Consider the following 14,274-nt stretch of genomic DNA (forward strand, 5'->3'; position numbering starts at 1 on the left):
TACCTTCATTTTTCCATAAAAGACATTCTCACGTACACCAGAAAAAAAAAAGAACTTAACAAAACTATAAATAAACTCCATTAGACCATTACGTGATTCAAACAAAATACTTACAATGCAAAATATTTTAATTTGTGTTAGTCACATGCTATCGATTCTGAAAGATTCATATACGTATAATAATTTTGGATAAATAAATTCCTCGTATATCGTCAAGTTCTAACGCATTTGTGTGTTTTGGATAAGTATATTTTGATTATCTAATTTTTGCTGGGTGCATCATTTTCCATTAGGAAATCTGATAAGTTTTCAGTCATTTAATATGATATATATACAATTAACATAAAGCTCAATAGGTGTGCAAATATTAGTACTCAATTCTAAAGTTGTTTTGTTTCTGCATAAAAAGCTGAAACATTTGCGTTCTACAAAACCTTTTTTGGTGACATGGACCTATAGTTGGTGCTTGAAATAAAAAAATATAATAAGAATATATGTATAACATGAGTGTCTAAGCACGATAAAGTAAAAATATATATACATTAAAAACGCAAAAAGCTCATCGTAAGAGTAAAAAACTTTTACAGAGAATATACGGTTTCTTTCTTGGGACCTTCTCCATTTTATAGCTTTTGGCGCAGTTAAATTTTGTAGTTCTTATTAATCATTATTTTTGTTGTACATACAAGTAGTATTTAAGTAGTATATCGTACATAAGCAAAAGTAAAAAAAGCGAATGAACAAAAAAGCTATGACAAACCTGGATCAGTAAATATTAAATCTACTAGAAGTAGATAGATCTCTTCCAAATTTAAAATCCAAACTTTCGTTGCAGAATACGTAGGATGTGAATGGTTGCAGCGGATAAATCTATCTGTGAATTAGACTGCTTTTTATTTACCATTTATTATGCGTAGTCTGTAATGGTCTGACTGCGAACCGCTTTTTCTTATAAATAGAGTTGGACCGCAAGGGTCTATTATACACACTTAAAACAGAATGATTTAGTCCGTAGACAAATTTATTTGCCCTGACCACAGTTACCATTTAGACCCGTAGTGTTTGAGGATAACAAGTTGAATAGTTTTTTTCTTTTATATTTTTGTCAACTTACTAATTTACTAGTGTTGGAATAGGAAGTTAAAAACAAATGAAGACAACGATAGATGGAGAGGTCGATGCACAAAAGGTGCGACTGATCTTATCCATTTCACGTGGACACGTGTCGCAATAGGGAAAGCTTCTCAGCAACGTGATTTCTTTGTTTATTTTTTTTCATTTTCTTATCATTAATTAAATGCCTTTTCATTTATTGTTTTTATAAGTTTATAAATAACCAAATCATATACAGTATCATCTTCAAATCATTATTTGTTATATATAGCGAAAATATATGTATTTCCAGTAATATACATAAGTTGATAGTTCATAAATATAAAGAAATGCTTCATTGATTTTTTTTTTTTATTGACAATCGAAATGCTTCATTGATTTATTGATACTGGATTACCTCTATTGTTCGAAAGACTTGCTAACAGTAAAATTCACTTGATGTCATCGATTAAAACTTTAAGGTAAAGGTATTAGGTATCGATGACATATGAAACCAGTCGTATGGCACACTTAACACGATCGTTAATTTACAAAAGAATAGACCTGTCGGCGGTGCTAAACACCTGTCGGCGGTGCTAAACACCTGTTTAAGCAAAGTAATCATCTGTATAAGCAAAGTATACACTGAACTTGGATAATTTTTTATAAATTATTTACATTGAGGTTGACAGATTTTTACATTTAAAAATAGAAAAGTTACACACACAAGGCAAAATAAGTAAAATAGTTGATAGAATAGTTAACTGGATTAGCTCTCTTTCGTTCTCTCTTATAAATTTCTGATGTTGTAAGTTTTAGTTGTCCTCCATAACTCATCCATTATTAGTCGGTTTAACTTCTCTCTTTTAGGCTTTAAATTCCAGAAATATTCCTATTTTCCGTCGGTTTAAAATGTAGTTTACAATATATTTTTTCAATATAATTAATAATATTAGACAAAAAATAAAGTTAACTGGTTTAGCCGTGTTTTATAATAGCAATCAAATAGTCAAAATTTGTTATCCTATATTAAAGAAATACTTGTCGAGGGTAATAGCCTAATAGGCGATTGGTGGGTAGCATATGTTACTAATCAATCATTCAAAGGAAACGAACCATTTGAATTATTTATTTGTTTATTTTTAGCATCCAACGTTTTTCAATAGACGTGCATATGTTATACTTGTATTGTATAATATATAATGTTGTAACTATATATATATTATAAAATCCGATTTCTTAAGAACTAAAAACATAAAATGTTTGATGACAAAATATTATCTTAGTTATATGTTATGCTAATTAATCTCCTCAACGTACCGAAAAAACGAAGACTAATGAATTTTTTTTTTTTTTTTTTTTTTTTGTCTAAAGGGGTAGAACAAATGCTACTTTTATCTTCGTTCTTAGATGCCACTAAACGATTTTGTAATGATGGTTTTTTTTTCGTCACGTTCAATATTCCAAATTCTTATCCTCTTCTCTCACTACACCATTTTTCTCCCAATCAAAAACTTCATAGTAGATATAATCAACGATTCCCCCAAGATTCAAGATGGAACTAAAAATTGGGTATGTTTGAACAAAACGTATAATATTTTGTTTGTGGGGGCAAATCGAATTTGTTTTCTTATCCAACCGTCGAAGTTATATATGTTTTCATACTTACACACGACTTGAAAGGACATATTCCAAAAAATAACCCTAGTTAATATATATTATTAATATACTATTCCATCTGTTTCAAAATATAAGATGTTTTAGAAAAAAATTTTGTTTCATAATATAAAATGTTTTCAAGTTTCCATCCAACTTTTAGATTAGTTTAGTATTTTATATTATGCAGTATTGTTTCTGATTGGTTGAACTTGTTAAAAGTAAAAATTTCTTAATCTGCATGTTTTAGTTAAAACATCTTATATTTTGAAATAGAGGGAGTATATCTTAGCTAAAACATGTATACGTGATGATGGAAAATGCTTAGATGTATTTTTTGGTACGACGTACTATTTTCCCCTCGGAACTATCATATCGTGTCAGTTCTCCATCGATCTTTGACCTCTTACCAGTTCTCCTACGGACTTATATCCTCCGCCTATTTTCCCCCGAATCCATACTTCTCCGCCTATTTCCCCATCGAACTTAAACTTCTCATTTAGTTTCCCATCGTCTTGGTTTTAACAGTTTACTATTTTGATTAACCAACAATGAGCCTTATTAACCAAATTAAACCCTATTAAACCGACCTATACTTAACCTAAAAATTAAAAAAATCCCCAACATTTGAAATGAGCAACCCTTTGCTCTCTTCTTCTCGCTTCTTTTCCCTACCAACGTTTCCGGCACCACCATTCCAAAAATCTGATGAACTCAATAATTTAATTAATTGTGTTTTGAACAAAAAAAAATTAAACCCTAAGAAGACAATTTCTAGTGAACCCAAGGGTTCCAATTGTACACATTAATCGAATCAAAATTTTCAACTTATTTTCAATTTAAACTATGAACTGAAAATTACATGTTTGAGATTGAAAAATCTTGAAGAAATAGTGATAGGAACTGTGGGTAATTGTTCTAAACAAGGCGACTGAAGTATTTACCGGCAATCAATCGATGTGGAACTGTCGCCTTGTTTCTCACCATCGAGCAAACCTTCGTCGTCACTGGATCTTATCATCACCACCATCTCATATGCAATATCATCTTCTTCGTCTCGTTTCCTCATCGTTACCACCAGATCTCGTCATCTTCGTCACTGTCTCGGTCCTCTCGGTCACCGGATCTCATCATCACCAGCAGATTTCATAATTGTCACCACCGTCTAGTTTATTGGATCTCATCATCACCATTCACCGCCATCTGGTTCGCAAACTCGTTATCATCACCACCGGCTCGTCTCCTCATCGCTATAACCATTTTTTTTTAATTAAACAATGAAGAAAAGATTAAGGTTTCCGGATCAAACAATACTTGTGAAAAAAGTATCGATCTCATAATTAATATTTCCTTTTCAGTTTCGATTTTTAGGGTTTTTAGTAGCAAATTTGAGGGTTATTGTTTCAAAATAGAAGAAGAAGAAATCGGGTCGGGTTGGATATATTACCCGAGTTATAAATTGGTTTTATACCGGTTTAATATGGGTTTTTATCGGGTTTAGTCCCAAAACCATGAAAATCCAGTTAGATGGGGAAATAGGCGGAGAAGTATAGATTGGAGAGGAAATAGGCAGAGGATATAAGTCCGAAGGAGAACTGGTAAGAAGTCAAAGATCGATAGGGAACTGACACGATACAATAGTTCGGAGGGAAAATAATACGTCGGGCTACCTTAATCATACGCTTGAATGTGCGTCGACGTATTATTTTGTTTTATTTAATGATGATTAAATTAATACTATTTCTTTTTGCCGTTTAATCTATAATACACACAACACATGTAGGTCCATTCATTAAGACAAGGAAGCATGGTTTTCTCTCAATTACAAAAAAAAAAAAAAAAAAAAATTCAAAGGTTTAGTTGAAGTCAAACTTCTTCTTCAACCTCTCTCTCTCTGTGAATTTTTTAAAGTATTGTTTTGGGCAAATTCCTTTATTCGAATTTTTAGAAAATAGAAACAAAAACTTTAACATTTGTAGAAAAATGGAAACTAAAAACAATAGTTTAAGAAATAACAATAATAATGAAAATCTGGTTTTTAAGGTTTTGAGTTTACAACTTTACATAAACGAGATAATTTAATTTTTGATTTTTTTTTTATAATTATGAGCTGGATCCACGCATCAAGGGTCTTTGGTCCCACTATCTTCCAATTATATAATTTCTTTTACACCCTATATTTTTAATGAATTGATAATTTCAACCCCAACATTTGAGAATCTACAAAAAAGTGGGATTTAAAGTGAAACTCTTAGAAAGAAACGGTGTAAATGTAGAAATGATGAAAAAAATAAAGGCTCTGCATATAGGAATACAATTTATATATATGTAAAGTAATATACGAATTACTATTTATAAAAAAGAAACCATATCTTTTGTTTTTTTTATTTTTTTTCTTTCTTATAATAATTTGTAATATAGCTTTACTCTGTCTGTCTGATTAAAAAAACAGAGGAATAGAGCTCTAAGGTGAGACAAGCCATGTCTTCTTCTTCAACTCCCTAAGTCTCATCTCACCATCTCTCTCTCTCTCTCTCTTTCTTTTTTACCCCCAAATTCATATTCTCACACTGCTCTCATCGTCTCGCAATTTTTTTCTTATTCTCTCAAATTCAACTAAAAAATCGAATAAATTATTCCCTTATTTCTTTCTTTCTTTCTTGGTATATATTCTTCTTTTGGAGAGAGATATGATGAATCCGAGTCACGGAAGAGGACTCGGATCGGCTGGTGGGTCTAGTTCCGGTAGAAATCAAGGCGGCGGCGGCGGTGGTGAGACCGTCGTTGAGATGTTTCCATCTGGTCTTCGAGTTCTTGTAGTTGACGATGACCCTACTTGTCTCATGATCTTAGAGAGGATGCTTATGTCTTGTCTTTACGAAGGTTCGAATCCAAAAAACACAACAAGATCTTCTCCTTTTTGTTTTGTTTTGTTTTGTGTGTGTGTTTAACGATATAGTTCTATGAGGAGGAGGTCTCTTCCTCCAATGATGGGGTTTATTTATTTTTGTGGTCCATTCTCTCTCTCTCTCTCGTAAAAATTTATGGTTTATTTTGAGTAATAATTATGGTTTTTCATTTCGGTGGTTGACTAACTTTGCTCTCCCTAAAATAGAAATTTCAGTTGGAGCTAAAATTTTTTTTGTTGCTCTTTTAATTAAGATTCACATACGTTACCAATCTCAAGCTTCTTGATTTAGATCACACTACATGATCTGGTTTCACTTTGAGGATAACCTTTTTCTAGCAAACCACAATAAGTTGTGAGATCCATTGTGTTGTATATATGAATAATTGAGGGGCTTTAAATGGATTCAAATCTGAGTCTCTCTGATCTTTGACTTGAGTTTGGTTCAAATGTCAATTTCAAGACATCTTTTATTTTATCTACAGTTCTGTCTCTCTTTGATCTGTCTTTGGTGTTGAATCTCTGATTTTATTTATTTTTAAACTCTTTGGATATGAAAACACTCTTGGCTGAGTTTTTTTTTATTTCTCTGACGTGCAGTAACGAAATGCAACAGGGCAGAGCTGGCATTGTCTCTGCTCCGGAAGAACAAACATGGATTTGATATTGTCATCAGTGATGTTCATATGCCTGACATGGACGGCTTCAAGCTCCTTGAACATGTTGGTCTTGAGATGGACTTACCTGTTATCAGTACGTTCCATTATTCCCTTTGGAGCCTTTTTTGTTGATTCTTCAACAATTATGGATCCAATTACTGATCTTGTTTTCTGAATATTATGTCACTCAGTGATGTCTGCGGATGATTCAAAGAGTGTGGTTCTCAAGGGAGTAACACACGGTGCCGTTGACTACCTAATCAAACCAGTACGTATGGAGGCACTCAAGAACATATGGCAGCATGTCGTTAGGAAGAGGAGGAGCGAGTGGAGCGTACCAGAACATTCTGGGAGCATTGAGGAGACAAGGGATAGGCAGCAACAGCAACACAGAGGAGGTAATGCAGCTATTTCTGGTGGTGAGGATGCAGTGGACGATAACTCGTCCTCTGTTAACGAAGGGAACAACTGGAGGAGCAACTCACGGAAGCGGAAAGACGAGGATGGGGAAGAGCAAGGGGACGATAAAGACGAAGATGCCTCGAATTTGAAGAAACCGCGTGTCGTCTGGTCTGTTGAGTTGCATCAGCAGTTTGTTGCTGCGGTTAATCAGCTCGGCGTTGAAAGTAAAGACTTAAAGCTTCTTTACATTTGCATTTGTGATTATTATGCTTAAGGGTCTAATTGATCTTGTATGGTGCAGAGGCGGTTCCTAAGAAGATCTTAGAGCTGATGAATGTTCCTGGACTAACCCGAGAAAACGTAGCCAGTCACCTCCAGGTATAATAAATCTTGTACCGGATACATGAATCAGCCTTTGAATTTTGCATAGATGTTCTTAAGAACTTAGTGTGGACTTGCAGAAATATCGGATATATCTGAGACGGCTTGGGGGAGTATCTCAACACCAAGGGAATCTAAACAACTCATTTATGACGGGTCAAGACGCAAGTTTTGCCCCTCTTTCAACATTAAATGGGTTTGATCTTCAAGCGTTAGCTGTCACAGGTCAGCTACCTGCTCAGAGCCTTGCACAGCTTCAAGCAGCTGGTTTAGGCCGGCCTACAATGGTCTCTAAGTCAGGATTGCCAGTTTCCTCCATTGTGGACGAGAGGAGTATCTTCAGCTTTGACAACTCGAAGACAAGATTCGGAGAGGGACTGGGGCATCATCATGGGCAACAACAACCCCAACAGCAACCTCAGATGAACTTACTTCACGGTGTCCCAACAGGTTTACAACAACAGCTTCCTATGGGTAATAGAATGAGCATTCAGCAACAGATCGCTGCTGTTAGAGCTGGACATAGTGTTCAAAACAGTGGAATGCTGATGCAGTCATTGCCCCGTGGACCACCGCCAATGCTAACCTCATCGCAGTCATCCATTAGGCAGCCAATGTTATCAAACCGCATTCCCGAGAGAAGTGGTTTCTCTGGAAGGAACAATATCCCCGAGAGCAGCAGAGTGTTACCAACAGGTTACACCAACCACCTAACAACACAACACTCATCAAGCTCATTGGCTTATAACAACTTCCAAACAGAACTCCCTGTGAACAGTTTCCCACTAGCAAGTGCACCAGGCTTATCAGCAGTTCCAGTTAGGAAAACCAATTCTTACCAAGAAGAGGTTAACAGCTCTGAAGCTGGTTTCGCTACCCCAAGCTACGACATGTTCACCACAAGACAGAACGATTGGGATCTTCGGAGTATTGGAATAGCCTTTGACTCGCATCAGGACGCAGAATCAGCTGCGTTTTCCAACTCAGAAGCTTACTCTTCTTCATCCATGTCAAGGAACAACAACACAACGGTTGCAGCCACCGAGCATGTCCGGAACCACCAGCAACAGCCACATCCAGGAATGGTTCCGCACCATCAGGTTTATGCCGATGGAAACAGCGGTTCAGTGAGGGTGAAATCTGAGAGAGTGGCGGCGGATTCAGCTGCAATGGCGTTTCACGAGCAGTACAGTAATCAAGAAGATCTTATGAGCGCACTTCTTAAGCAGGTTTGATTTGATTTTTTTTTCTCTCTTATATAGAAGCATAATCTGATCGCCCAAGCACGCGTTTCTAAACCAAATATATATAACAGTTCTCAGACGCTCTCTCACCATTGATCACATATTCACATGTCTTTCATAATTACGTCAAACTACCACTAAGTAAACAATAAAAATCCAAAAATGTAACTAATCTAAGAACATTGACGAACAAAGGAGCAGTTGCAATTTTAAACGTTGACTTAACAGAACTGGCAACACAATCTTGTGTTGAATACAGGAAGGGATTGCACCGGTTGATGGTGAATTCGACTTCGACGCATACTCGATCGATAACATTCCGGTTTGATTGGATTTAAAAAGCCGGTAAAAGGGACTATCGGGGATTTGTATCGTATCATTTACACGACCATCTACTTCTACTTAAAAAATTTGTTTGATATGTATAGTCTGCATGAAATTTTAGATGGCAGATTATATACAAAAATTATTATTTATGTTAGGGTTTAATTATACCTTGGCGATTTTTTTATGTTCCTCATTTATTATGTACTGAGGTTGTTTAGGGTTTTGATTTTTCTTTAACTTCGGCAATAAGACGTCTTGTAAGTATTTTTTTATTTCAAGGATCCTGTCAAGAATTCAAGATCAAGAGAGACTTAAACCGGAGTAAAATTATCAAAGCAAAAGGAGGTTGTCTATTCAATGTGTGTATACATACTGATTACCAAGATCTGATCATAAGAAATGCAAAGAATCACACGCTGCACAAAGCACCACACTGACTATTTTTGTAACATATCTGGTTAGAAAGAATCAAGAAACCTGTATATTGTCCAGCTAAATGGTGAAGGTCCTCAATGGAACTCTTAAATTCTCAGAAACATTAGAGCCAAAAATGGTAACACCATGAGAAGAAAGGTGGACACATGTCTCCTTTGACTGTTGTTCGTAGGTAGACCAGAAGGGAGTGAACATTCCTGGCCGTTGAAGTACACTTTGGTCGGAAACCCATCTCCTGAACGAACTTTGATTCCCGGAGTCAGTTTCTTGGTGAAGGACAAAACAGACTGCTGTTTCCCTGGTACCCTAAAGTCCTTATCCGGGTTCTTCCCGTCACTCTCTGCCATAAGATAGTTCAGTCCAGGAAGCCCTTCCATTAAAAGAGTGGTGTTCTTGCCGTTGATAGCTATGGTAGTTCCGTTGAAGGAGTAAGCTTTCTGAAAACCCGGTACAGCTTTTTTCAGTTCAACCGCTGTAAACCAATCTGCGAAATCAGTTTCCCCCCAGTTGAAGAGTGTGACTCGAGCAGTCCATCCTCCTCGATAGTCTGTAGCTAAATGCCAGTTTATGGTGACTCCACAGTTATCTCCACAAGGCAAAGGGTTAGGGAGCTTTCGTCGTTTTATAGCTGCCCAAGCAGTGGCAAGTTTGGTTCGGTTCTCAAACGGAATAAGAAGAGCCTGAGTTGGAAGAAGTAGAGCTGGAGAGGTTGCGCTGCAAGTACGCGCCACTCTGTTGCTAGAACAACCTCCACAAGCGCAAGTTTTACAAGGGATGATCGAGTCATTGAAGTAAGAAGAGAATGAGACACAGCATTGAGGAGTAGCTGGTTGAGTGATGTTACAGACAACTTGCCAGCTAGCAAACGCAGTTCGGTTTGAAGGCAAACCACTTGGATCAGGGAACTGGCTCGAGCTGACTCGGACAGGAGGGCCACATATGTAATCAGGGTTAAGGTTACCTTTAATCTGCCAGTTCTGTGGAGGCGTTATAGCTGAGATGTTGAGATCCGGAGGCATTTTGTAAACTTGCATTTGAAAAACGGATTTGGACTTCTCTGGATCCATGGACCGTGGCAGAATCGTTCCGTTTCTGCAACAAAACGGGATACGTCCCATAGCTGTATCGTTATATTTAGTGAGAGGGAGGTCTATGATATGTGGCCTTCTTGCACAGCTCAAGACATTGGAGAAGTCAATTTCTTTATAGTATTTTGCTTGCGGACCACTGATGCAATCCGATGAATCGACAACACTCGGATAAGCTCCTCTGGTTGTGAAGATAAACTCATCTTTCATCCACGCGAACCTTAGATTCCAATTGTCAAGCCGACCAAGCGGGTTATGATTCTCGATCGTGACCTGCGTCAAGTAACTCGACTGATATGGTTTGATCACATCGTACATTATGGTTAGATCTCCTTCTTGCCTAGGAAGGAACTTTTCACCAATTTTGGCTGTTGTAATGTTCGGATTTGGCGTGCAACATACTTCCAGAACATTCCAACCTGTAAAAAAAACCATAGAACACTTCTGCCTTCAGAAAAGCCAAGCAAGTAGATTGTTTCTTAAGTAACCATAAGGTCTAAAATCTGAATTTGCTAATGAAGACTAGTTCAAACTTTGAATCTACAAGAAATAGACTTTGTCAACGAGTGAATGATTAAATAACTAATAGAACCAACCACTGTGATCGTTCCTCCAATTTTTCACTCTATCTAATGCTTTCGTAATGAAAATAACGAATTCAACATCACACAACATCCAATAACGTTCAACACGCAACAATTCATGAAATTTTCTTGAACCAAACGAGGATATGAAAACAAAAATCTAAAGAAATTTTGAAAGTCATAACAGAATCTGTTTACCTCGTTGAGTGGGTTTGGGACAAGACCAGCCATCATTAACAAGAGTGATGTTCTTCGGAAGCGGAACTCTCGGCGGCGCAACTCCAAACTGAGTACCCACGAGCTCGACACGTGCTTCCATCTGAGTGATGTCACCCGCCGTCATAATCGCCGACTTTAAATCCGCCGAAGGAAACCCGGAGAAGATCGTCCCGTTCTCGACGCTAACCGGGAGGCTAGAACCGTCGGAGAGAACGGCGTTGGTGGCCGAAACGAGAATCTCGCGGTGGGCGAATTTGACGAATACACGCCACGATTTAAGCTCGTCGCGTCCGTTGTTGAGCACCGTGATCGCTGACTCGAACCGGTACGGCTGGTTCTTCGTGTCGTTCGGTTTAATCTTGGTGCCGGTTGAGTAAGTATAGGAAACGAACACGCCGTTGCAGAGATTGGCGTCTGGAGAAAGCGGTGGAGGAGCTTGGGGCTGAGACAACGTTAGTGGAATCGCCGTGAAGAGAGATAACAACAGAATCCACGAAATGAAATTTGGAGTTAAACCCATGATGATGAGCCTTAATCTCTTTACTTACAAACACTAACCTCGTCTTTTTGAAAATTCAGAAAAGAAAAAAAAATCGGAGCTTTATATTTTTGAGGAGATGAAGAGACCGCGTTAAAGAAACAGAACAGCTTAGTTAGACGCTGTAATGAAAAGAGAGTTATGTGCGCGTTGAAACTTGCTTGCTTGGTTTGGTCTCATATGTGTTTTTCTTGTTCTAGTAAATAAAATAAGGGTTACACAAACAAAACTAAATTATAAAAATTACAAGATGAACCATGTATTTTTCTAATCAATCAAAAGTGCAACTCGGGTATAGTAATGTAAAATATGTGTAGATTACACTGATATCAAACGTCGCTTATGGAATGTTTGCTTTCACACAAAAAATATATTTTTGTAAGAGTGTTTTATGGAAATGTTTGTATGTATTGAGAGGGATATAAATATTGTGAAGATTTTGCGTGATTTTGGTAAAGAAAAAAGAAAACGCGTTTCCAAATTTAATAAAAGTTGATTGTGAACATATTAGACATAAAAAGATTTCTTTCTTATAAATGTGGTAACAATTAGTATTTGATTTCCATAACAATGATTTAATTTTATGTATAAAAGATATACTACCATAAGTTAAAACCAAAATAAGATATGCTATAAAAAATGTCTTTTAAGATGTCACCTTTGTTTTGATTAGTGATTTTGCAACCTTTCCCTGAGGATTAGTATTAAAATAGTCAGTTTATAAAATCTATTGGTACTAAATTGAAGAAACTAAGTAATATAAGGGTGAAACAGAAATAGTCAAAGAAAGTCCCGGTCGAGCGAGCGAGGTTGGTCTGAGCCTGAGGTGTCCACTCGCTTGACCCGTTTACTTGAATCCTTCTCCCGTGGTTTTCACCTAGCCACTTGCCCCATTTGACCACCACGGTGTGTAATTTTAAATTAAAAATTATTGTTTCGTCACCATTTTAGATTTTTGTAATTTCATAATTCATTGATGATATTTTATGTGATGACTTATCAAGGTTAAATCATTCTACTACATACTAATAAAATGAAAGAAGTAATAAAATGAAGAAGTAAAAAAAAACATTTACTAGGGTTACAAAACTTACAGTTTCACGATTACAAAGTTACCCAAACAATTTCAATCACAATGGTAAATAAATCGAATTTTGAAGATATTTTTTTTTAAATCTCAAACCATACAAAATTTGAATTTTGAATTTTGGCACAATAGGAAGGAAACATAAATTTAAAAATTCAAATCAAATACGTCTTCAATGGAACAAAAAAAAAAGAAGGGGGGGGGGGCGTTGATGGAGACAGGACAACTAAAACCACTCGCCTCGATTCTCCCAAACAAAAGCCCAATCCCCTGGGCTAGTCGGGCCCATATAAAAAGGTACATTGACGCACTAAAAATATTACGACCAAACTCCTCATTATTGTGTGCATATTCAATGATTAAAACAACAAAAAAAAGTGATTTTTGTTAATAATGTTTGAATTCATTAAGAGAATGAAACACATAAACATTAGTGAAACCAAAAAAGGAAGAAAAAAAAAACGACATCACTAGGGAACTTTTACACATTCATTTCTTACAATATTCTCTATCTAATTAAAAGTTAATTCAAAATCGCTCTCACTTAATTATTATTATTATTATCCTAATAACCCAAAACAAGAACCGGTTTAGGCGTAAACAGAGCTACAAGAAAGCGCCATGAGAAGCACGGCAGCTCTTTCTTCCTCACCGAGCTTCCTCCATAATCTCTTCTTCTCAACCGCTGATCTCTTCATCACCGGAACTTTAAACCCTAAATCCAAAAATTTACTCACTCCCTTGTTATTATTGTTGCTGCTACTACTAGTAGTAGTACTCTTGCTATGGTTACAAGTCTTGTGATCATCCTCCTCCTCATCCTCATCATCATCTTTGTTGCTCTTCTTGGTGTTTCGATCGTCAAGGTTTAGATCATTACTACTAATCTGATTGCTTTTTTTAATCTTCTTCTTCTCCTCTGATCTCACCCCAAGTGCCGCTTGTCTCTTCTTCCTGCTCTTGATCCCACAAGCATTGCACAATGACTGCATATTTCACAATCGACAAAAGCAAAAATCTATTAGTACCAATGCTTCTGATCACAAACTTAGATCGATAATTTCAAATGTGAAGAGATCAGTTCCTATTGGTGAACATAAGCATAGATCGGATCATACTAAGATGTGAATACAACGATCCAGCGATCAGATCTACTAAAATCGGAAACTCAGAGAAGAAGGATTGAAATTGAAAAAGGGGGCTAACCTTTGGACCGGCAGGGCCACCACGCCAAAGAGGAGTACGAATAGTTCCGCAATCAACGCAAGTACGCTTAGTATCACCGGAACTACTACTACAGCCGCCGCCACTTCCGCTGCTACTGCAGTTCTCGTTATCAACATCGGATAACTCTCCGGCAGAGTCTAGTTTTATTTTCGTTTCTTCTGATCTCTCAGACATCTTCAAAAAAATGGAAAATGATCGCTTTGATGATTGATTAAGTAAGAGAGAGAGAGACGGCGAGGGGATGATAGAGGCAACTGATAAAACAAACGGAGAGGTATTTTATAATTGTGTGGGAGGAAGGCGGGGGGGGGGGGGGGCGGAGAAACCCTAGTATTTCGGGTTACTTGCAGTTACTATTATACCCTCAAGCGGGAGCTTTTATTACTTTTGTACCACCCGCCAACCACACAAAAAACAAAAAATCTAA

At 36.9% G+C, this 14,274-nt stretch overlaps 3 protein-coding genes across 3 annotated transcripts; 1 reads left to right on the forward strand and 2 right to left on the reverse strand.

Annotated features, from left to right (window-relative positions):
• Window positions 1-5,014: 5,014 nt before the first annotated feature.
• LOC104765529 (two-component response regulator ARR1) lies at window positions 5,015-8,973 on the forward strand. Its single transcript, XM_010489254.3, has 6 exons — window positions 5,015-5,631; window positions 6,257-6,409; window positions 6,507-6,941; window positions 7,019-7,095; window positions 7,179-8,327; window positions 8,602-8,973. Exons 1-6 carry the CDS (start codon window positions 5,439-5,441, stop codon window positions 8,668-8,670), a joined length of 2,076 nt encoding a protein of 691 aa, XP_010487556.1. The 5' UTR covers window positions 5,015-5,438; the 3' UTR covers window positions 8,671-8,973.
• Window positions 8,974-8,977: 4 nt separating this feature from the next.
• LOC104765530 (COBRA-like protein 8) lies at window positions 8,978-11,956 on the reverse strand. Its single transcript, XM_010489256.3, has 2 exons — window positions 10,975-11,956; window positions 8,978-10,611 (listed from the first exon to the last, which is right to left on the reverse strand). The coding sequence occupies exons 1-2, from the start codon at window positions 11,513-11,515 to the stop codon at window positions 9,191-9,193; spliced, it is 1,962 nt and encodes a 653-aa protein (XP_010487558.1). The 5' UTR covers window positions 11,516-11,956; the 3' UTR covers window positions 8,978-9,190.
• A 1,045-nt stretch (window positions 11,957-13,001) lies between these two features.
• On the reverse strand, window positions 13,002-14,149 carry LOC104765531 (GATA transcription factor 17). The gene is made up of 2 exons (XM_010489257.3): window positions 13,827-14,149; window positions 13,002-13,606 (listed from the first exon to the last, which is right to left on the reverse strand). The coding sequence occupies exons 1-2, from the start codon at window positions 14,019-14,021 to the stop codon at window positions 13,211-13,213; spliced, it is 591 nt and encodes a 196-aa protein (XP_010487559.1). The 5' UTR covers window positions 14,022-14,149; the 3' UTR covers window positions 13,002-13,210.
• Between the last annotated feature and the right edge of the window lie 125 nt (window positions 14,150-14,274).

The sequence above is a fragment of the Camelina sativa genome, chromosome 19 (genome assembly GCF_030686135.1).
Source record: "Camelina sativa cultivar CO46 ecotype springtype chromosome 19, ASM3068613v1".
NCBI classification, from domain to species: Eukaryota; Viridiplantae; Streptophyta; class Magnoliopsida; order Brassicales; family Brassicaceae; genus Camelina; species Camelina sativa.

Coding starts and splice junctions, on each gene's coding strand:
- LOC104765531 (XM_010489257.3), bottom strand. CDS start 14,021: ATGTCTGAGAGATCAGAAGAAACGAAAATAAAACTAGACTCTGCCGGA. Junction 13,607..13,826: donor GTGGCCCTGCCGGTCCAAAG/GTTAGCCCCCTT, acceptor TGAAATATGCAG/TCATTGTGCAATGCTTGTGG.
- LOC104765529 (XM_010489254.3), top strand. CDS start 5,439: ATGATGAATCCGAGTCACGGAAGAGGACTCGGATCGGCTGGTGGGTCT. Junction 6,942..7,018: donor TAATCAGCTCGGCGTTGAAA/GTAAAGACTTAA, acceptor TGTATGGTGCAG/AGGCGGTTCCTAAGAAGATC. Junction 7,096..7,178: donor ACGTAGCCAGTCACCTCCAG/GTATAATAAATC, acceptor GTGGACTTGCAG/AAATATCGGATATATCTGAG.
- LOC104765530 (XM_010489256.3), bottom strand. CDS start 11,515: ATGGGTTTAACTCCAAATTTCATTTCGTGGATTCTGTTGTTATCTCTC. Junction 10,612..10,974: donor TCCCAAACCCACTCAACGAG/GTAAACAGATTC, acceptor TTTTTTTTACAG/GTTGGAATGTTCTGGAAGTA.